Source organism: Pecten maximus, chromosome 2 (genome assembly GCF_902652985.1).
Source record: "Pecten maximus chromosome 2, xPecMax1.1, whole genome shotgun sequence".
NCBI classification, from domain to species: domain Eukaryota; kingdom Metazoa; phylum Mollusca; class Bivalvia; order Pectinida; family Pectinidae; genus Pecten; species Pecten maximus.
Genome location: NC_047016.1, coordinates 31,213,137 through 31,238,688, shown reverse-complemented (window position 1 = coordinate 31,238,688; position 25,552 = coordinate 31,213,137). Strand labels below are relative to the sequence as shown.

At 33.7% G+C, this 25,552-nt stretch overlaps 1 protein-coding gene across 21 annotated transcripts in view; it reads right to left on the bottom strand.

Moving 5' to 3' along the window:
* Positions 1-9,850: 9,850 nt before the first annotated feature.
* Positions 9,851-25,552, bottom strand: part of LOC117321771 (poly(rC)-binding protein 3-like) — a 228,122-nt gene continuing 212,420 nt past the window's right edge. For 20 of the 21 annotated variants that reach the window (XM_033876310.1, XM_033876298.1, XM_033876319.1 and 17 more), the window contains 4 exons: positions 24,338-24,410; positions 23,577-23,754; positions 22,777-22,896; positions 9,851-17,612 (listed from right to left, as the gene is read on the bottom strand). In XM_033876310.1, coding sequence (XP_033732201.1) covers positions 17,336-17,612; positions 22,777-22,896; positions 23,577-23,754; positions 24,338-24,410 — 648 coding nt within the window. In that variant the 3' untranslated portion in view covers positions 9,851-17,335. The remainder of the gene's footprint in view (positions 17,613-22,776; positions 22,897-23,576; positions 23,755-24,337; positions 24,411-25,552) is intronic. The other variant, XM_033876320.1, reaches the window with a different exon arrangement.

Below are 25,552 nucleotides of genomic sequence, written 5' to 3'. Positions count from 1 at the left end.
GTTGATACACGGATTTCACTCTACTTGTTGACACACGGATTTCACTCTACTTGTTGATACGCGGATTTCACTCTACTTGTTGATACACGGATTTTACTTTACCTGTTGATACACGGATTTCACTCTACTTGTTGACACACGGATTTTACTCTATTTTTTGCTAATACTGATACTGGATCATTACAAAAGATCGTGCGAAAAATTGGTTTGATATCTACTTCCGTTAATCATGAACTTGATCAATAACGTCTCGGATACCTGGAATGTTTCAATTAGCGGAGAAGACAAGAACACTTCTGATACAGTCGTACCTGTGGCAACATTTCTCGGTACATTTATGTTCCATATATACGGAACAATCATCCCAATTGTGGCAATTATTGGGTATGTAGGGAACATTTTGACCGCCATTGTTCTTTGGAGTAAAAAGATGGCATCCTCAACAAATCTGATCCTTCGTGCTTTGGTGGTTTCTGACATCTTACTTATAACTAGTGCGTTACTATTGACACCTGGGCTGATATTGGTTGATAACGAATCAAATGCTATCTGGCCTCAAGGAGTTACACCAGCTAAATTCCTAATGTTGTCGTCACAAATGTTCAATGTCTATATCATTGTATTCGTGACGGTAGAGAGATATATAGCGATTTGCCACCCATTCAGATATACGTACCTTCATAACAGAAAAAAGGTGTTGGTATTCATTTGCATGAACGCCTTGTTTTCAGTGATATACAATATACCCCATCTCTTTGCCACCAAACTTCCTCAGTCCTCGTGTTACGATCTGAATTTAGATGACCATTGTTTCGCATTGTCATGGACGGTGTTTGGAAAAAGTGTTTTCTACCGTGACATATACTCAGTGTGGATGTATGCTGTGATCTATTTTGCAATCCCACTGACTTTATTAGTGTCATTAAATATCTTGATTGGTAGAGAACTCAAAAGGATGAATATTCGTCGTGAGGATATGGGTATAGAAATGAGCGAAAAAATCAATATCACCAAAACCATTAGTTCTCATCGTTGCCGTATTTACATTTGTACAAACTCTTGGATTTATAAATAGCCTCTTCTATCTTATTGATATTTGCAATGAATATATGATAAGTGTCGTAAATTGTTTGTATGTAGTTAACTCCAGCACTAACTTTCTTATATATGTTGTAGTAGGGAGGAAGTTCAGAGAGAATTGTTTGTCTATGTTTTCGAAATGTTTTTGTTAATGTCAGACTTTTTGTTGTGACTAAGATGTATCAAATATTATATTATACAGTTAAAGTATGTGGTTGAGGGATATAGCATGTTTCTGGTGTCCCGAGACCATGTCTATTTCCCCGAGGCGAAGCCGAGAGAAATAGGCATGGTCAAGGGACACCAGAAACTTGCTTTATCACTCAACCACAAACTTTAACCATTTTATTATACCGATACAAACTGGAGGAATTATTTTAGCAGATTTTTTTTTTAATCATAATCTGTGAAACAAGCTTCCATGTGATTGTCCCAGCCACCATTTTGATACACTGTAGCAAATGGGCCAAGTGATAATATGTCCTTTTTTCATTCAAAGCAGGGAACATGATATCAAATATTTCCCATAACAAAACTAATTTTTCATTGGGGTAGCCATCAGCTGCTACATGGGACATATCACCTGAAATTCAGCGTAAAATTTTCTTAACAGCTGATTGCATTCGGCAGACTGACAACTGTCAATCTTCTCAATTGTTTTGTCCCTTACCTCCAAATAATGCACCAACACTGCCACAGAGGCCTTCACTGTTTTCCTAGTGCTTTTAGAATCCCTTCAAGTAGGGACTTCAAATCACTTTCTCTAGCTCCGAAAATCTTGACAGCGCCATTTCAGTTGACCGGTCGTCTGCAAGAAGGCGGCGCGTTCAGTAGCAAGCTCCGCCCACTTGGCTACGCTAGTAACTAACCTCATCTTCGGAAACAAGCTCCGCCCACCTCGTGTCTGATTGGCTCGGCGGAAATATCCGAAGATGGAGGTGTGTGTTAGCTGAGGGGTGTGCTAGTTCTCAAGACTAACGCACAGGACTAGCGCACAGCAAAGCGAGGTTAAACAAAAAGGAGGGAAGAAGTCTATTTAACCAGTTAACTTTTATATAGAGTAAATAAAGAAGAGGTATGATAAATAACATTAACTACAATAGTGCATCTACTACATTTATTAGTACGGAGTCTCATGGGAATACATTGCATGTGTATGCTTCTCAATGAAATACACAGGACATATATGCTTTCCCGTGTTGATTTAAAAGGTCCGGTGCTTTGCATTCCACATTTCAAGTTCATACAAAAGCTGTTGGAGAACAGCATAGCTCGTCTCGCAAATGTTTGTTAATAAATAATTAAAATATATTAATTGGAATGGTTTCGCAAATTGCATTAATAATATTTATATTGTTTACTTGATCAGATTATGTTTTGTGAATTCATGCAATTTTCAAAACCATACCAATTTATATATATATAAATTATTCATTGACAAACATTCGGGAGACAAGCTATACTGTTGTAGTTTAAATGAAGATATTAAATACAAATTTAATTGCTTTTGGACAGATTTCTTAAATTTTTTGACAACATATTATCCTAATGAGAGTTGTCTCCCTTGAAAAAAGTGGACCGGTATAAATTGTCTATTGTGACGTTTTCATATTGTTTTATATTCAGTTTCACACCAAGAAGGGATAGTGTAACTCCATAGGGACTCTTTTACCTAATACCAGCACCCTAGTACAATCATAAAGTGATGTGTTAAATAGCTTTCAACATTTGCACAAAATATTTTTAAAAATGTGTTTTTTCCCCAAAAAATATTTCAGTTTAACTGGGGCAAGGGATAGTTTAACCCCCACAGGGAACCTAATACCATGTATAACTATGCCTTTCAACACTCACAATATAAACTTAAAACAAAGTCCAAAGATTTAAAAACAAAAACAAAAAAAAACAAAAATTTAAAAAGAAAAAATCCAAAAAGTTTTACTCAAGGAAGGGATTGTCTTACTCCAAAGGGACTCTATTACCAATTATCATCACCCTAGTACAATTATAAAGTGATGTATTAATACCTTTCAACACTTGCACCAAAACCTTAACGCAGAAATATTCTAAGTCCAAAAATTTGAAAATTCTGGATTTTTCCCAAAATCTTTTAGTTCAACTCTGGCAGGGGATAGTTTAACCCCAGAGGGACTCTATTACCAACTATCAGCACCCTAGTACAATTATAAAGTGATGTATTAATACCTTTCAACACTTGCACCAAAAACTTAACGCAGAAATATTCTAAGTCCAAAAATTTGAAAATTCTGGTTTTTTCCCAAAAAAATCTTTTAGTTTAACTCTGGCAGGGGATAGTTTAACCCCAGAGGGACTCTATTACCAATTATCAGCACCCTAGTACAATTATAAAGTGATGTATTAATACCTTTCAACACTTGCACCAAAAACTTAACGCAGAAATATTCCAAGTCCAAAAATTTGAAAATTCTGGTTTTTTCCCAAAAAAATCTTTTAGTTTAACTCTGGCAGGGGATAGTTTAACCCCAGAGGGACTCTATTACCAAATATCAGCACCCTACGGTACAATTATAAAGTGATGTATTAATGCCTTTCAACACTTGCACCAAAAACTTAACGCAAAAATTTTCAAAAATCTGTTGTTTTTTCCCAAAAAATCTTTTAGTTTAACTCCGGCAGGGGATAGCTTGGCCTCCAAAGGAACCAGATTACCATAAATTACTATGCCTTTCAACACTTGCACCAAAAATTTAACGTTTGGAAAACCAACGCCGACGCCGACGCCGGAGTGACAACATAAGCTCTCACTCTTCTTCGAAGAGACGAGCTAATAAATGGTAGGATTGGTTAGAAAAAATAGCTAATATCAAAAACCTGCAATCTTTGTTAAACCATGTATTACTGCGCCTTACTTCCAGCATGTAATTGTTCTGGATATTCACATTTTTGTTCCCAGCATCGCTGACTAGTCATAGCCCTGGTTTAATCCCTTAACTTAAAAATGATTTTCTGCAGAAAAGCACTACAGAATTAAAGGAAAGTTTCTTAACTAAGATTACCCTTTTAAATTCAGTTTATGCTTTCCTTTGGAGATTGTGTGTAAGGAACGTTGATAAAACCAGGAACAGCTACATGATGTAAGTGTAGTCAGGATTTATCAATGTTTGCATCTGTCACTGAATCACTAGATATAAAGGTATTGTTTAATTGTTTGTCCTTTATTAAATCTCACTATCCGTTTATTTATCCGGATTTTAAATGTATCCTAGAAAGGAAAAATATTACAAACCGTATTATTTTAAAATAATATTTTTCACACTTTGTGATTGGCGGAAAAGTGTCACGTGATTCACGATAAAAAGTGACATTGACCGGCCCTGCAAAAAACAAAAGTTGGTAAAACATGCAGGTTAACTGAGTGTTTCTAAAAATAGACGAATTAGATGAATTATTACCCTTAGTATTGTCCAACAATGTAAAATACTTTGCACGTTTTTGAAACATGACAAGAAATAACGTTGTTGTTAGAACAACAAATTATAGTAAGAATTAAGAATTCAATGCATTTCAATGTATTAATTCATGTTAGATTGTGTATAGTGTTAGATATTATGAAACATTTACAAATGCTTCACAAATCAGTCTCTATCATTATATGTACAAGTGTTACTTTGCATTATCATCAAAAATCTAAACAGTCATTTTATGATAAAACTACATGTGTTATAGCCTTTTGATTTTGGGAAATACGTGGATTTGTTTATCCTAAAAAATATCAACTTAGGACTTTGTCCTCGGTTGACATTTTTTTCAGGTTAATAAAATTGTGTTGTATGATATTACATATGGTCCATTTTGCCTCTATCCTCATTGGCTAGAACATGGTCACGTGGAAGTTAATGTTTTGAGATATTGAGCTGATGTTTCCAATTTTAGAAACGTCGTGTCAATATTGCGTTTATAACGTTATGACCATTACAATGCCTGAATGTAAATTTCCTGTTATCAAGATAGATATAATGCAATTCCACCGTTTCGGAAACAAGTTTCTTATCTAATATATCAAATAAAGCCCTTTGGTTCGGTCAATATGGTGTAATACCAACCTGATAAAATCTAAAATATTGGCATCAGGCTGCGCCTCCTGTCAATATTTGATTCTTCCAGGTTAGTTTAATACAATATTGACCTCACCAAATGTCCATTATTGATGAATACAAAATGGTACAAAAAGACCTTTATTGTATAAACTGTATTTTATATCATGTAATGACAATATAAATTATTTCAAACAATAAAAAGTGTAAAACAAGTTGTGATTTGGAGTGAGAATTACAACGGATTTTACATGGTTTTCTACTCCGTTTTTGGTTTCAGGAATTCTATTTACTTTAACTAGATTGAATCGAGAAATATCCTTTGTAATTGTTCGAAATTTGTTGGATTGTGTCTGTATTATTTACATCAGTACAGGAATGAAACTGTCGCCCATTACATTCGTTGTCAATATATCATATTATGAATTCTTCAGAAACCATATGGAATATCTGTCTTTCTGGCCATCGACCATTCTTTGTCTATCCTTCCTTGTCCCGGCCAGCTATTGTTAGTTCTACAATTTTGGAAAAACTTTCGTTGACCGGTTGGAAGCATGCAAGTGTTTCTTTCTCGGGGAGGAAACCGGAATGCGGAATACGGATAAAAACTCATCTGGTCCAGAAGGTCACCACCGTAATGTCCATTCACACCTAAGCAAATTACCAATTCACCGTCTCGACACCATTCATTTGTGTAGAGAAGACATTATATTGAGAGGGTTAGAATGAGGTTCAGCATTGTTTAATGCCCTATTAACACTACGGTCACTTAAAGACTCGGGTATGTTTCTGCTAGGGGACATAACCAAAGGACTTCCTCAAAGGGAGACGCTCAATTTGAGGCAGTGTTATTGACAGCAAAATTATTGTTTTATGTATCAAACATCCTTTTGGTTACAGGGTCTCCTTTCAAGATATCATCATGTGTACATGGAATCCATCTGTGTATGACATCATTTTGTGTCGTCCCACTCCTAATGTGTATAACATTGTTGTTTACATGCCATCTTTTGTGTGTATGACATTGTTGTGTACATGACATACTTTGTGAATGACATCATTTTGTGTGTATGACATCGTTTTGTGTCGTCCCACTCCTAATAATGTGTATAACATTGTTGTTTACATGACATCCTGTGTGTGCATGACATTGCTGTGTATACGACAACCTTTCTGTGTATGACATTGCTGTGTACATTACATACTTTGAGAATGACATCATTTTGTGTACATAACATTATCTTGTGTATGACATTTCTTTTACGTAAAACATGATTTTTGTGTAAATGACATCATTTTACGTATGACACCATTTGTGTACATGGCATCCGTTTACATATAAGACATCGTGAGAACATGGCGTCCTTTTTGTATTGAATCATTTTGTTTACATGACATCCTTTCTGAGTATGACGACTTTTGTGTAGAAGACATCCTATGTGTACGCCATTGTTGTGTACACGACATCCTTCGAGTGTATGACATTGTTGTGTATATGACATCCTTTGTGTACGCCATTGTTGTGTACACGACATCCTTCGAGTGTATGACATTGTTGTGTACACGGCATCCTGTTTACATGACATCGTTTTGTGTAAATGACATCCTTTCTGTGTATGACATTGTTGTGTACATGACATCCTTTCTGTATATGACATTGTTGTGTACACATCCTTTGTGTGTATGACATTGTTGTGTACACATCCTTTGTATATGACATTTTTTGTAATGACATAATTTGTGTGTATGACATTGGTGTGTATATATGACATCGTTTTTTGTACATGACATCCTTTGTGTGTATGACATCGTTTTGTAAATGACATCCTTTGTCTGACATTGTTGTGCACATGAAATTCTTGAGTTTGACATTTTTGTGTACATGACATCCTTTTTGTGTATGACATTGCTGTTTAAATGACATCCTTTTTGTGTATGACATTGTTGTGTACATGATATTTAATGGGTATGACATTGTTGTGTACACGTCATCTTTTGAGTATATGACATTGTGTACATGAAATTCTTGAGTTTGACATTTTTGTGTACATGACATCCTTTTTATGTATGACATTGTTGTGTACATGACATCCTTTTTGTGTATGACATTGCTGTTTAAATGACATCATTTTTGTGTATGACATTGTGTAAATGACATCTTTAGTGTATGACATTGTTGTGTATATGACATCCTTTTTGTGTATTACATTGTTGTGTAAATGACATCTTTTTTGTGTATGACATTGTTGTGTAAATGACATCCTTTTTGTGTATGACATTGTGTAAATGACATCTTTAGTGTATGACATTGTTGTGTACATGACATCTTTTTTGTGTATGACATTGTTGTGTAAATGACATCCTTTTTGTGTATGACATTGTGTAAATGACATCTTAAGTGTATGACATTGTTGTGTACATGACATCCTTTTTGTGTATGACATTGTTGTGTAAATGACATCCTTTTTGTGTATGACATTGTGTAAATGACATCTTTTGTGTATGACATTGTTGTGTAAATGACATCTTTGTTTATAACATTGTGTAAATGACATCCTTTGTGTATGACATCGAGTACATGACATCCTGTGTGTATGACATTGTTGTGTACATTACATCCTTTTTGTGTATGACATTGTTGTGTAAATGACATCTTTTGTGTATGACATTGTTGTGTATATGACATCCTTTTTGTGTATGACATTGTTGTGTAAATGACATCCTTTTTGTGTATGACATTGCTGTGTACATGACATCCTTTGTGTGTATGACATTGTTGTGTACATGACATCCTTTTTGTGTATGACATTGTGTAAATGACATCCTTTGTGTGTATGACATTGTTGTGTACATGACATCCTGTGTATATGCCATTTTTATGTAGGCGACACCTTTGTTTATAACATTGTGTAAATGACATCCTTTGTGTATGACATTGAGTACATGACATCCTGTGTGTTTATGACATTGTTGTGTACATGACATCCTTTTTGTGTATGACATTGTTGTGTAAATGACATCTTTTGTGTATGACATTGTTGTGTATATGACATCCTTTTTGTGTATGGCATTGTTGTGTAAATGACATCCTTTTTGTGTATGACATTGTTGTGTAAATGACATCTTTGTTTATAACATTGTGTAAATGACATCTTTGTTTATAACATTGTGTAAATGACATCCTTTGTGTATGACATTGTTGTGTACATTACATCATTTGTGTGTATGACATTGCTGTGTACACGACATCCTGTGTATATGACATTTTTGTGTAGGTGACACCTTTGTTTATAACATTGTGTAAATGACATCATTTGTGTATGACATTGAGTACATGACATCCTGTGTGCTTATGACATTGTTGTGTAAATGACATCTTTTGTGTATGACATTTTTGTGTATATGACATCCTTTTTGTGTATGACATTGTTGTGTACATGACATCCTTTTCTGTATGACATTGTTGTGTACATGACATCCTTTTCTGTATGACATTGTTGTGTATATGACATCCTTTTTGTGTATGACATTGTTGTGTAAATGACATCCTTTTTGTGTATGACATTGTTGTGTAAATGACCTTTGTTTATAACATTGTGTAAATGACATCCTTTGTGTATGACATTGAGTACATGACATCCTGTGTGCTTATGACATTGTTGTGTACATGACATCCTTTTTGTGTATGACATTGTTGTGTATATGACATCCTTTTTGTGTATGACATTGTTGTGTAAATGACATCTTTTTTGTGTATGACATTGTTGTATACATGACATCCTTTTTGTGTATGACATTGTTGTGTACATGACATCATTTGTGTGTATGACATTGCTGTGTACATGACATCTTTTGTGTATGACATTGTTGTGTATATGACATCCTGTGTATATGACACCTTTGTTTATAACATTGTGTAAATGACATCATTTGTGTATGACATTGAGTACATGACATCCTGTGTGTGTATGACATTACTGTGTACATGACATCTTTTGAGTTTGACTTTTTGTGTACATGGCATCCTTTGTGTACATGGCATCCTTTGTGTGTATGACATTGTGTAAATGAAATATTTCTAGATACGACATCTTTTTTGTAGTTGATTTTGTGTACATGACATCCTTTTGTGAGAACATGACATCCTGTTTTTGCATACATGACATATTATTTTTGTGTAAATGGCAAACTATACACATCCAGCAGCATTTTGTAGTGAAATTCATTTGTTGAACGAGACGGTTATAAAACCATTAAGGTAGTTTTCTCTGTTGTAGTGTTTACAACAATAGGTTTGATATCTTACGTAGGATATTTAGTCAGCAGTATGTTTTAAGATTTTTCTGTTTACAGAGGTGCCAGTTTATATAGTTTGGCAGATTTAGGAATATGGAACTTGTGTAAAATCTGTATGCAAACATCTATGATATTATCCAAAGATAAATATCTTGATTATTGAAACATTTATTTGCTGCAAATTTGATTTTGTAGGCTATTATTTGAGAAGACAAATTTGGGGCTTGATTGATTTCAGAAGTTGTACACATCTAGGATGAATATAAAACCATCAGGCTTTTGGAATAGATGAGGTCCAGGTTAGCCAAGTCACACCATACATTTGTATACACTTATTCCCATTTTCCCCTTTACTGATGTGACCAATACAAACATTGACAGAAAATGAAAGACAGATATAAATTAAATAATCCAAATCTTTATTAATATTTTCTCATGAGTTTGGCAACACTTTTATACAGCTTGTACAAGATTTACTGTCGCCATGGCGTTACAGAGATTTACTGTCGCTATGGCGACACAGACTATATATCCAACACTCATGCTCCACTCCTTGTGGCCTGCAACAGTTCCTGATGACCTGTCACCCCTACCAGTGATAATAGACTAGTCTCTTCATTGTTTAGTTCATACCATTCCAAACATCAGGGGTGAGAGGCTATCAAAAATATTATAATAAATGTATATATTTAAATTACAACCATCATATTTATTTAAGTGACGATAGTGAAAAGAAAAAAATCTTTTTAAACTTTCCATTGTCAACAAATCAATCAATTATACAATACAATTGTATGACAAAAAACCCTCAAAATTAAATATAAAATATGATAAGAAAACAACTAGTGCCAAGTCTAGGCAAAATGAGTCGCTCTGGACATGGAAATGGAGAAACATTTCATGACGAATCAGGACACTAGATCTGGTATGTAACAAGAAAGTTTTCGGTATTCATATCGTAATTTTTATAATTGTTTAGATGCCATTGTTACAATCAATTTTCTATTTCCGCACAATAAGTAATATGAGTATGTGTTCAAACACTAATTTGTCGGGAGGCTTCTCCTTTGAATATGTTTCTCCAAAGACATCTCCATGACGATGACAAACCTTTATCAGATGATACAGAGCTTTTTTGAGACATTGATACAACAATGTACTTCCAAAACAGCACTACAAGTACACTCTAACGTCCATAAATAGCTCCTACCTATATCTGTCAGATCCGGTGAGAAAAAGAATGAATCTCTAAATATGCTATGCTAAGCATTGTCACCACTGGTGTCGGTACAATATCTACACCCAGTGTGGAGTCGGTATGATATCTACGCCCAGTGTGGAGTCAGTACGATATCTACACCCAGTGTGGAGTCGGTACCATATCTACACCCAGTGTGGAGTCAATACGATATCTACACCCAGTGTGGAGTTCGTACGATATCTACACCCAGTGTGGTGTCAGTACGATATCTACACCCAGTGTGGTGTCAGTACGATATCTACACTCAGTGTGGTGTCAGTACGATATCTACACCCAGTGTGGTGTCAGTACGATATCTACACCAAGTGTGGAGTCAGTACGATATCTGTACCCAGTGTGGAGATGATGTACGAATGCTTTATCATTCTGTCGACAGGTTACATGAAACAAACAAACAATCACTCCTTGCCCACTATGGTTTTACATATCTACGTTGAAGACCTGTATCATCTGACAAAGAATACATACTTATTGTCGTGTATGACTAAATCACAATGATCTCAGTCCATCAGGAACTTGCCTCAACAAGTTAATCAATTTAAAGAATGCCACAAATGCAAAACATTTCTGTGACTATGATGTCTCAAACACAAACGCACATGTGATCATGAATGAAGTCATAATATGAAATTAAAAGTTTGCACTTCGCCAATCACATACTGAGACACACTCTGAATATGTGGACAGCACAACAATACAACAATTTTCTCAAACTTGTTTTTTTTTTTTTTTTTTTACATCCCTCATGAGTTATAACAATAACAAAAAACGAAAGTAATATGCTGTACCGATTGCTTACAAAAGTATTACTGAACACGTTCATCATCATCTCAACAGCAAAATTACGTCTCTTCATTGTCCTAAGAACTGTATATAGGTGCACTGCCACTCTGTCACTGATATGTATATTGTGTATTCAAAGATCACAGTGGGGCTCCACGCAGGGCTTTATATAAAAACTCAAAACAATAAGATCTTCCAAATGCCAAAAATTACCTCTGCTAAACTAATCTATAATTCATCATTTTTTTTTTTTTTTTTTCAACGAAAAATGCATCTAAATTTACCAAGTGACAATGAATTGTCTCCCTTTGCTAGAGCCCCTGTACGAGTATTTTTATCATAGTATTTTTTTGGCAGGAAATCATACAAAATGTGTGTTAAACCTAACATAACAAATATACTTAAAAGACATATATAAATATTTTGGCTTAATAAATCTGATGAGGTCAAAACCTGGAGAATAAGCGACAAGTATTTTTAAGATAACGAGTCTGACGCTGCTTTTATACTACTTTAAGTAAGAGAATTAGTGCATATGACAAAAATAAAAAAATATTCAAAGATATTCGTAGCTACCTTTATGAACGTTTCAAATATAGACTCATATTGACACTGACCATCATGACCACTTAAGCATTATTAACAGATTTTCCCTACTTAGCACCCTTTGGAATCAAGATGTGAAAAAAATGAAAGAAAAAGAATTTCAATAATAGTTATCATAAAAAAGAAGAGAAAGAATAATGTATGTGTACCTGCAGTTGGAACAAACGAACCATAACAACTTTTACCCTGAGCTTATACCCTTATGTCGGTCATGCCTCACCGAGATGTACAAATTTGGGTTGTGCACAACTTATCCTTTTGCCTGGGAATATGCAAATGAGATCACCTGGTTTAGAAATTAACCAATGAAATTTGGCTTGATCATGTATACAGGAAATTGGCTCTAGATGGAAGATTTGGTTTGCGTAGATGCCCTAACTGAAGTTTACCATTAGGCGATTAAATACCATAGGAACACATTTTAACAGGAACTGTTTTTTTTACCACAAATAACATATCTAAGGCTAAGAACTGCAAACAATTTAAGGTGAATTTGTTGGCACGCCACATTCAGCCATATAAGTATTTACAGGATCAAAGATTGACAGTGGAAGGTGGATTACAAATCTGTCTATAGATGACACATATGTCCAGTGTGTTCGAGGGTAACATCGCTACGATTCAACATCTAAATAGCAGGTTACTGGTATAAATTGACAAACTATCATTATCATGGAATATTGTGGATGTAAAAAAAAAAGTCTTCTATATGACGAAATATTCTATCATCTGTTTTTCCTCTCTTGATATCTTTGATATAGCAATATGCAGATATCACAGTGAAGATAACAAGAAATGACCAAATAATATAAGTAATTAAAGCACAGAGGTTAAACACTTAGTTAGGAATTGTTTTTCCATCACTTTCTCTCTCGCTCTCCAAATATTTACATATGTAGCTATAGGCAATACCAGAAAAAAAAGGTAATTCTAAATTGCAGTATATACTGTGAAATAAATTGCCAATTATGATGGTGGTAGTTAATTTCAGGATATCATAAAATAGTGCTGACAATAACATCAGATTTTTAATAATAAATAAACTATATAGGCCCGCATTAACTTAAAGTGAATGTAACGTAAATTGTTTAACAAGTGAAAGTCTAATTAAGTTTGGTTGAGCTGAATGGAAGTAAAAATAAAACTTTTTGGCAAGAATTATAAATTATCTATTGTGATAAAAAATATATGATGACAATACAATAATATTGAGCATGATGATAAAGCTAATGGAGAAAAAAAAAAAGAGTGGTAATACAAGGGAGACGATCCTGGTATTTATCTGAAAGTGTTCCCAGCGAACCTTGACTAGAATTCTGAGGTATTTCCAGTGTGACTGTACAAGCTATGTGTGATAATGTGATGTAGGGCATGCATAGATCATAACTAAAACAACCCAAGCATTAGTTCCATCACATAGGCAAGAATAGGGGAGGGGTAGGCTTGAGGACCCTATGACTGAACAGGACAGTTACCAGATGGAAGACAAACCTCCAAACCACAATGGTTATTTATCCTTCAAAAGTTCCAAGGAATAATATTATTAAAACACTAGATAAAAACATTAATAGATATCTAAAAATATCTGACCAAGAATGAGGGACTAGATCCTTAGTTTACATATTTAGCTTCCATAGGGGACCAGTAATAGGAGTTGTCACAATTAGTTGTAAATCCTAGACTAAGAAAGGGCTATCCTACAGAGGTGAATCTGCAGCTAAAAGAATATGCATGGATAATGACACACGATATGACAGCAGGTCACAAACAATCCGACAAGTTCACTTCACACTGTAGCTAGCTTTTATATATATAAATATAGTAAAAACACACAGTATATATATCAGAAGCTCAGATAAAAATGAATAGCTTTAGTGTATACATGATCAAACCCTGATGCTACAAGTGCTATTAAAACAGTGTCATATAGAGAGTTCTTCGTGATGTCACATGACCTATGATATCACTTCCTGTTTCTATAGCCAAATATTTTGTGAAAATTACTTCATATCAAATCTAGCAAAGATCATTAGGTGCATTTATTTGCAATTAGAACATAGTAATATTCATATAATAGCACTGTTCTAATGATTATCAGTTTTTTTTTAGTATAATATAATCAAATGATTCTATAAATTATCAAAATAAATATTTACACCACGTTAAAATAAAGTTGTTTATACTGACAAATACACATAGATACATGGAAGTTGTTTCATACTTGATTTGACCACTAGATGACGGAGGTCAAAGGTCACTGCACCAAGGTCACAGAGAACTCTCTATAATGTAGTGATACGGTAGAGCCGTGTTTGATGTTCAATATCACGTTAACATGGTCCTCATAGCACATTCTAGCGAATTCCCAATCCACACATCTCCGTCGTGATCCTAAAAAGTAACGAAGTGGGGAGATAACTCATTAGTAACGGTGTCAAGTGCATGACCGATTTTCTATGAACAATATCTGAGTGGAAAAACAATAAAAAAAAAATTCTTGACAGCATATTAGCAAAGGTCGAAAATTACAAAAGCATACCTGGTATACCCTTCATAGAACTTGCTTGTATCTTTTAAAGGTGATTGAGTGAGTACACAACTTAATTTCAATAGAGAATATTCACAATAAATGAGACAGCATATTCTATGACAAAAATCAAAGAGGAATTTAAAGGTGAAAATATATCAGCATAAGAAACTTGGTAAGTATTAGGGCAAACACAAATGTCAAAACCTCGCATTACTTTCTTACACAATATATAGGCAAAAAATTAACACCGCACATTCATCAAAATTGTAATATTGCAAACTTATCTATATTGCAAAACATAAATTATGCAAATGAGGACTATGATTGTAAAGGATTATAACTATATTTAAAATCATTTCATTTTTAGAGGTATGATCTTCAAGGAACAATTCAAATAGTATCATATATATATATTATATCTATATACTGTATATAATTTCTATATATATACATACACATATTTTCCATGGAAAAAATAAAAATAAAAACAGATTACGAGGGCGATATATATTGCAATCTAGTGATACGGGACCTTAATAACTACGAATGTACACCAACACACTATGGATACACGTATATATATATATGTAAGTATACAGACATGCCAAATGGTGGGATTAAGTCAAAGCTGCCGTCGGAGGCATTCAGTCTTTCGTTTGTTAGCATTCCTAGCCACACCTCACAACAGGAAACACAAACTCTATGGAATCAAAAACCTTTTACAACATACAAAATATTAATTTAGATTGAGAGGCATTTCTTCTGACTTGTTTTAGTTTAAGTTCCATTTTGGAGAAACTTGCAAAACAAGGGTTAATAAATTTCCTTAGAAAATATCCGTAACTATAACACAAAAGTTTTCAGATAAGATTTTTTTTCGAATATATGTATATCTTTTTATCAATAAATGGAAAATTTCAGTTAAGATTAATAAATGAAAGGCAGGATGCCTCCCAGCAGACACGGTTTTGACTCTATAATCCCCCACAAGACAATTCTTGGCAAAAACAGTTTATCTAGAAACAGTACAAGCTTCTAAAGAGCTACGTACCCTGTAAAGACAATTATGGGGGGATGGGAGATATTAAATCGATATGTACTCGGAATGTCATCACATGGGCTATACTAGAAAATTATACATTGACAATTTAGTTGATATCTCCAGAATCATGTTATCAACAAATGTAGCCTTTTTTTCATTTACACAATACTTATCAATTACTCATTGATTACAATAAACTCACTTAGGATACCATAACTGCACCATACTGTAACTATCATATAAATTATCAACGGTAATAATACACCAAATTAATACTGCAAAATATCTATAAAATCTGCTAGACACAGAATTAAAAAAAAACACTACTTAAAGTGATGATATAGTGAACGAATTAACACATATCCTTAACAATAAAAGCGGTTAAGTTCACTCTCAAGTATCATCACTGTGAACTTCTCTTTGGCTCAAAAAATACAGACTACCTCAGTGGAGTTTTCACAACTTCAATAACATTTCACAAAAAAAAAAGAAAAAAAAGAAAAAGAAATGACGAAAAAAATTGTTTTAGGATAAATCATGTTATAAGTCATTCAAATTTTGAATAATTTCTGAACAACAAACATTAAACAATTAAGATACAAATAATCTTTTCAACAATTTATGATCATATAGAATTTCTAAGTACATGTACCTTTCCCGGCAGAAAGTCCATATTGTAGTCACCACAGATGCCAAGGGCAGGGGAATATGTAAGAGGAGATCCTATTGGTTGATATGTCATAGTCGTCCTGACTGGATATATTTTTTTATTTGAAAAAATCTTTTTACAAAAACATGTAGCCATCATACTCTCTGAATGATGAGATAAAAGTGATGTGATATCTGATTGGATATAAACATGTACACTTACAAGAATATTAACTTTAAAAAGAACTTCACAAATTATTATCTTGCATACAAAATGCTTTAGATGTTAAAATATTTCTCTATAAAACCAAAAATCATATCCAATATGAAAAAGGAGAACAAAATTGCACAATTACAAAAATCTGTTTATATAAAATATGATAAAAGCTTGATACTTTTATATTTTGTTTCCTGAAAATTAGAGAATTTCATGAGGAATGATATTAGCAGTGGCTAAATAAACTGTATGCCTCCTCCTAAAAAAAAACATGATTTGTCCATATCACAGTTTGGGAATAGTCCATTGTGAAAATGGGAGTGTGTGATAACTAAACACTGATGGTGCGGGACCTTGGGATAGGTTAAAATACAACATATCAAAACGAAAAAAAAAAAAAAAAAAAAAAAGGTGTGAGAGAAAATTGAGCTGGACTTGGAACTATGACAGTGGTCCACCTCCAACCATTTCTTTGACAATGAGACAGTAGCTGGGATGTTATGGCAGTAGGACTACTACATGGACTTTCCTTGGAGTAAAAATATGACGCGCCGACTCCGAAAACCACAGCCGTATCTGTGTAAGTTATATACACCGAGCTGTTGCTATGGTAACTGCCACTGAGACATGTCAAGATATATATTTATATATATATAAATATTTCTACAGCATCACAAATGATGGTATTCATATTCGGTCACGACATTTTGGTGGCTGGCCAGACAATGATTCCAAGCCATACTTTAAATTATGGCTGGACACTCTAAGGTGCAACACCAAGTTTAACTATTTGAGGTTAGTAAGGAGCGAATTTCATTCGGTCACCCCTCAGAGCATTGGTGGCGACCCCAACCCTCATTTTGGCTGTGAAATTTTTCTGACTTGCAGCAGCTGCCGCAGCAGCAGAGTCCATCATCCCAATGTTTAGTCCGAGTAAAGGCATCGGCTTCATGGCTAGCTGATTCAGCGGAATTGCCAAGGGAGCATGATGGGACTGAACAGAGGTCAAGGTTGCAGAAGATGTAGGGGTCGAGGTTGTCGGGTCAAGGGTCAAATTCTTATGCATTTCCATGCTGCAGAGAAAAAAAAAGGGAGGGAAAAAGTATTAGATTTGGAATTAACAATCCACATACCAGGCAAATAATGTTTCTACGCTGGTAACATAGGCACAGTCAACAAATGTTGGAAACAAGAAACACCGTAGTCATGCAACATCTGTCAACATGCATTCTGGGTTAGGTTTGGAGGGGATGAAAAGGTCACAGGAAAATATCCAAAAAGGGATTTTAAAAAAAATAAAAAAAAAAAAAATATGAATTTTTCAAAAAAAGTATGTTTTTTCGTTTTTTGTCAATTCTGGTTCTAAAAATTTCTGAAAACAATTTTCAAGGTAAGATTAAAAGGTTAAAGGGAAAATAATGGGAAATTGCTTTGAAAATATCTTTTTATTCCTTTTAAGAAATTGTATGCATGCTTTGGTGTTTCTTGCTTAACCCATTTTACATCGTTAGTTAATGCCAAAATTATATTGTACATAACAAGTGTTAAAATATATATTGGTTTGTTGAACATAAATAAAATGTTTGAGGAATACACCTATGATATTGTATATATCAAGTGATGTTGGAGAAAAAAAAACGAATACAACATATATAAGCATCTAATAGGACGAAGTGACTACGCCATTCTGAAAAACAACAGACAGAAAAAGGACAGTAACGAAACACACTGATATAAGAGTTGATCATAAATTGTGTGTGAATGATGGTGAAGTGACATTTGTGAAAAGTGAGGAAATGTGCAGAAAAAAACACTAGAAAATGAAGGGTCTTTGTGAACTGTTGAACTGCGGGCAGATGTGAAGTTCCAAGGTTAGTGTTAATAATCTCTGACCCCATATACAGCACGGTGATTTTAAAAGCGATTGGTTTTATTAGCTGAAGCATACAAGCAGTAATTGTTAGACAAAGAGTCCTCATTCATTACTGATGTGTATCGGTTTATATTCAAAATTTTACCATAGCAGGTATTGAAATAAATACAGAACTTAAGGAAAAAAAAAAAAAAAAAAAAACTAAGTTCACTAAGATAGTAAAATGTCTTGGGTAATACTGTAACCAGAAAAAGAATTTCACCTGTTTAGTATTTAAGATGGAAATACTGATGAAAAGACAAAATGAATGATGAAAAAAGATGATTTTCAAAATGAAAGAATAAAAGAAGAATTCAAGTCATTGCTTAATTGTTTTTATTTAATTCATCCAATTCTCTGTTCACACAAAAACAGTCTGAAAATAAGATAACAAAAAGCATACAACTTATTAATCTGATAGGCAGAAAATATTTATTTATCCACTGAATGTTATTGACCTCATTTATTAGTGCAATGGAAGTAGGATTAGATAGCATGAGACAGGGAAATTGCTAAGCATGAAAAGAAATCAAGCAAGATAGGAGAGGGCTGTGAAAGGGGGGTAACTCCACTGGAATCCTTCTACCCCATGTCTATCTGGAAATCTCCCAATAAGTTGTCTAATTTCTTAATGATTTAAGTGCAGTTATGGTTCCTTTTCAGTTCATTTTAAAATGAGATGGAAGTGACTTTTTGGGTTTAATACTTTGTCATTTTGATAGCTTGCTGGAACAAGAACATATATTTAGGCATCACATGTATCTTGATTAGTTATAAAGTAAATAAACCAACAAAAAGTCACAAAAATGAAAGCCAGTCAAAGATACAATGCTATTTATAAAATCACATTTCAGACAATTCCTTGATTGCTCAAATGCAGCAACACTGCTCTGTGACAAAGATCTAAATACTTGATAATTGCCTCCTTATCTAATTATAAGATGTCCAAAAAAGTGTCAAATGACATTGCATCTTTGATAGAACAGAAAAATAATAGAAAAAGTTAACATTTATTAGAATAAAAAAAAAGATACATTCAGTTCTTAATTATATATATGTTTTTTTTATAAATGAGCAAAATTAGAAAGTATGGTATGTAGAACGTTCCTCTGATGTTAGAAAGAAGGGTATATAGTGTTTCTCTGAATGTTCAATAAGCTTAAAGTGAATGTGATGACATTCTCTGTGATAAAAAAAATTATCCCAAATTTCAGAGGTTCTGAGGACGTTCAACTCTGAATTCAAAGCTTTACTTATCAACTCATATGACAGGCTGACTTCTAAGTGACAGATATCCTCAAATCAACTCATATGACAGGCTGACTTCTAAGTGACAGATATCCTCAAATCAACTCATATGACAGGCTGACTTCTAAGTGACAGATATCCTCAAATCAACTCATATGACAGGCTGACTTCTAAGTGACAGATATCCTCAAATCAACTCATATGACAGGCTGACTTATAAGTGACAGATATCCTCAAATCAACTCATATGACAGGCTGACTTCTAAGTGACAGATATCCTCAAATCAGACAAGTCACACAAGATAATTCATTATTGGAGTTATGGTTGTTTCATTTTTCCTTAGAAAGAATTTGTCCTTTGTGTACAATTGCCAAAAAAAGTCCTTGTGAGTTAATCAAGAGTTTGTTTTTAAAATATGCAAACACAAAGCATTGATATGGAAACCAATAAAAGCCAGAAATGCTTTAATTAAGCAATGCAATGCTATTCCCAGGAAAAAAAAACCTCTTTATATTACAATTTAAAAAGGCAACCCATCCATACTGACCTACCCGATAAGTCTAGATCATTACATACATATATATATATACACGAATTCAAATGTAAAACAGAAGATGTGATAGAAATGTAAAGCACTATAAATCATCCTAAATATGCCCTCAACAGATTATTTCTACCAGTAGACCGCCTACAGGTCGAAAAGTTTTATAAGAATCTTTAGTAGTAACTGTTTATTAAAGATATGAATAAACTTAAACAATACACACACATTCGTCCATCGTCAGAAAGTGTGGAAACTATATCAGCATATCAGAGAGAATTGATTTGGTCATGACCTTACACATTTTCGATTGACTGATTTCTCCAACTTAATTTAGTTTCGTGGATAAAATTATAATGAAACTACAGAATGGAAGCAAAGTTATTGACAGTTACATGGACCGAAGATTAAAAAAAAATGCATTCTAATTTTTATCATTTAATTTCAACCACAACCAAGAGTGTTTATTGCGCCTTGTGAGGCACTTCAGGACATCAGGTGTTTATTGTCTACCAAACGACATCAATAAATAAATTGTAAGTACTTGATTAATATATAGATACACTACCAAGTAAATTATCAATAAGTTATTATACATTATGTTACATTAGATTGAGAGATATTATACGCAATGTTACATTAGCCGGAGAGATATTATACATAATGTTACATTAGCTTGAGAGATATTATATATAATGTTACATTAGCTGCAGAGATATTATACGTAATGTTACATTAGCTTGAGAGATATTATATATAATGTTACATTAGCTTGAGATATTATACGTAATGTTACATTAGCTTGAGAGATATTATATATAATGTTACATTAGCTGCAGAGATATTATACGTAATGTTACATTAACTGGAGAGTTATTATATATAATGTTACATTAGCTTGAGAGATATTATATATAATGTTACATTAGCTTGAGAGATATTATACATAATGTTACATTAGCTTGAGATATTATACGTAATGTTACATTAGCTTGAGAGATATTATATATAATGTTACATTAGCTTGAGAGATATTATACATAATGTTACATTAGCTTGAGAGTTATTATATATAATGTTACATTAGCTTGAGAGTTATTATACATAATGTTACATTAGCTTGAGAGATATTATACGTAATGTTACATTAGCTGGAAGTTCAACTTTTTAGTTAAATATCAATTTTTGTCCTTTTCACATCAAACTTGTAATCATTAGCATAATAACACATATATGAGATTGTTTTAGTCAACAACTGAAGACAACAAAATGCATAGATTTTAAACAACAGAAATGGCCAATTCTGGATTATCACATGCATGAAAATATGTGTAATTTTGATTGCTCCTCTACCTCGGTCTCAAATTCATGAAAAAGTTTTGAGGTCTCAAATTCATGAAAAAGTTTTGATTTTGGTTTAATCAACTCTTTTATTGAGGCACTCAATGATAATGTGCGTAAATAAGGAAATGTACAAACTTGTACAAAGACATCCTACAATTTTTTTTAAATATGACATTACATGTTGTTCAAGTATAGACAAATCATGATGTGTACAAAAACAAAAACTGACTCTGATTTTGCTCATTTTCTTTTCTTTTTTTTTTTTTTAAATGAAATTATCATATATTTTAGAAATTATTCACAAAGATTGGCCCCTGAATACAACGCAGACAAGTCCATTTCAGGGAAAGGCATATTTCTAAATGATTAATTAGGAGTTTAAAAACTTCATATTTGCGAGAAGGAACTTTTGGAAGAAGATTTGCATAAGCAGAATAGTGTTATTTACAATTTGAACCAATATTTTTGCATCCCGGAAACAAATTAGATACGGAAGATAAATAAATAATATTGAATACTGACCGACTTGATCACATGACACACGAGACATATGTGCGAGTTACAATGTATGGGTAAGTGTGTATAATATCAGGATATACATATGTGGAATGATGAACAAGTGAAAAAGGGAAAATGTGTAGGGATATATCACGGCGAGACACATGTGTGTGAGGATTAGTTACAGGAAAGAGTGAGAGATCTATATTATTATGGAGAGAGACGTTGGTGAAATGTTTGAGGAAGAATTACATAAAGAAAAACATGCATGATCATGAATTACATGTGAAGGGTATGCGTGGGGATAGATTAGACAATGGGAGATTAAAGTGAGAGACACATGTGTTGATGAACTATAAAGAAGACACATGTGCACATTAATAACAAGTGAGGACTGAGAGGTAGAGAGACAAGAAAAGCAATGTACGGGGAAAGTTAACCATCAATTAGTAAAATAAAAAAACAAATATTTCTTCTAATTCTACAATTATATAATTTAATTGTTGTTAAAAGACAAAAGAAAATACAGAAAAAAATAACTGTATTAATAAACACTGGTGGCACAAAATGTACAATAACGGCGTTAATGTGACAGCCGCGGCATTACGACCATGCTACATTAGGCAGGCCGCCGATCTCCGGCGGAGTCAGTAGTAAAGCTGGTGCTGTTGTACTTGCTGATGATATACACACCTGGTGTTTATGAGGTACTGAGCCAGGCCGATTGTCTCTGGGGTACCCGTGATTGTCACCTTCCTGTCCGCGGCACCATCTTCTGCATTCGAGATCTTGATAATAGCTCCTGACATTTGTCTAGGGAAAAAAGATGACATAACAATTTAGGTAATAATGATTTTCTCTATAATGAAGATGTCTGCTTATGAGTGATATGGCATGTCCCAATTACCAAAACATCATCAATGCTGAATTGCACTCTAGCTATTCTCCTCAACTAAGATACGTTGCCGCAACACAATATTCTTGCAAGTAGCCTAGAAGTATGGAACTTTTAACTGATATCATCTTTGTTAAGAGGAGTACTCATGACATTTCCCAACAAAAATTAAACAGAATGTAGGACTGGAACAATCAGTGTAAACAAGAGATTATACAATTTTGGTATCTGTACTTATTTCTTTAGATTTTTAATAAATTCCCATTGGAGTTCCGCACAGCTCTCCAGTTTTTAGTCTTATTACTTTCGAGTAAAGCTTTATTGAAATTCGTTTGAGTGAAATGGCTATAACTCTGAAAAAAAAAATTAAATTGATCATAACCAAATCAGAACTCTACCTGCATATTATCATTATGTATATGTACATATACAATGTACCAAATTACGATTCTATATTTGAATCTGTTAAAAGAGTACGAGCAGAACATGAAATTATGATGAAATGGCGAGGCAAAAAGTACATACATACAGCACGCCTTCCTCAAACTGTTCACAAGAGCATACAAGTTAGCTACCAAATGTGTTCATTTTGTCCTACCTGATTTCATTAATCTTCTGTCCACCTCGGCCAATTATACAACCAATCAGGTCGTTTGGAATTGCCATCTCATGTGACTGTTGCTGATGGTGGCTGTTTGGAATGGCCGTGTTGTTTGGTCGCTGATACGCCATCGCTGGAATACCTGGCGCCGTCATGGCGGGTATCATACGGTGATCTATTTATGACATAGATTTGTGTTATACATATCAGAGATCATGACAGTTCCATTAGTAACAGGGCATACCACCATCAATGTTAACAAGTTTATTAAAAGTATTTTATTCAATAGGTTCACAACATATAAAATTACAACTATTTCAGCCTATATTTGATGCCGAGTTTTGGTATTCTATTACAGTTACCTGTGATTGATTTTCCCCATGACATGGGTGTGCTCTTACATTTTATCATAGATGACTTGAAATGGAGATGCTCCAATTTTTTTTTCTGTATTTAAGGGGGACAAATGGAGGTGGAATGTTTCCACTAGGGATATTACGAGGAATGGCTGGAGATGGGACAGTCCAGTTTGTCTCTATGGACGATAAGAGGAATGACAGGGAGATGGGACGGTCCAGTTTGTCTCTATGGACGATAAGGGGATGACTATAGAGATGGTATGTCCCAGTTATGTCTCTATGGATGATAAGAGGGATGATTGGAGATGGGAGAGTCCAGTTTGTCTTGATCTATGGACGATAAGAGGGACGATTTGAGATGGGAAGTGCTTTATTACTGTATGGGAAACCATTACGTACCTGGCAGTATCGTTTGAGACTGTGGAATTAATGGGATGGCCTGACCTAGAGACAGCTGGTGTAGTTTTGACAGCTGTAAATAAGTAAAAAATACATTAGTAAAATGTAAACAAAGGATTAACCAAGAAAAACTTCCAAAAATGTCCAAGTCACATTTAATAAATTATACTTTATTATTTCAGGTACAATAAAACCTCCATTTTAAAGTGGTGAAAATTTGAAAATATAAATTTTGTATATGGAACTTGTTGTGGTTCTCTTAATAACCAAAAAAAAAATCTTATTTATTTTACAATAATTTTTTTTCTAAATCTGCACAAAGTTTAAATCTATTAGATGCATCAATAATAGTAAGCATTCAATGTTACAAGTTGTCACAGAATTTAATACCTACATTAATTGATACTTAAATGAATGATCAGATTATATCAACTGGCTAACCTTACAAAAGCAGCATGCAATATTACCATGCAAACATTCCCCACTACTCAACCTATAATTGTTGTTTAGTTCACAGAAATACAGTGCTCATTAAAAATACCTATTCTGAGATACAAACTTCTAAAGCAATACTTGGGTATGTGATCACCTATATAGCATCTATCAGAAAGGTTCATTTGTCTGTTACCATTTCAGATTCCAGGCTAGCTAAAACAGTTTAAATTTCTCCATGAAAACTCGCGGCTTTTTCTCAGAAGCTCTGATAGAAATAGAAAAAATGTGAATTTTCCTAGAGAATATTGGATTTACTCTGAAGTTGCAGTAATGGACAACATAAAAGTCAATCGAGATCACGAATTAGAGATTCTACTCTATTCAATGATGTCCAATTAGTCAGAGACATATCTGAAGTAATATATCATCGAACTTCAACTGTGACCACTAGAACTTAAAGGTCATCTAACATTTCCTACAGTACATGTACTTCAACAGAGTCCTGCCTTGTCACATCATAAAATGGCACATACTAAAGTCATATTAGTTAGGGTGAAAAAGTAAAAGCTACATGAAATTTCCCACCAAATGGTCCCACAAGGATACTTCCTTTTCGCCATTTAACAGTAAAAACCTTTAATGAGTTCTCCACAACTTAATCTTAGATGGGGTTGGCTAATACCTGAGATTTAATCAGTCATTTATTTTTTACTGATAAGTGCATAACCTTTTGCCAGATAAATTTTTTGTCAACTCGCTGAGAGGGTACCATTTAAGTGC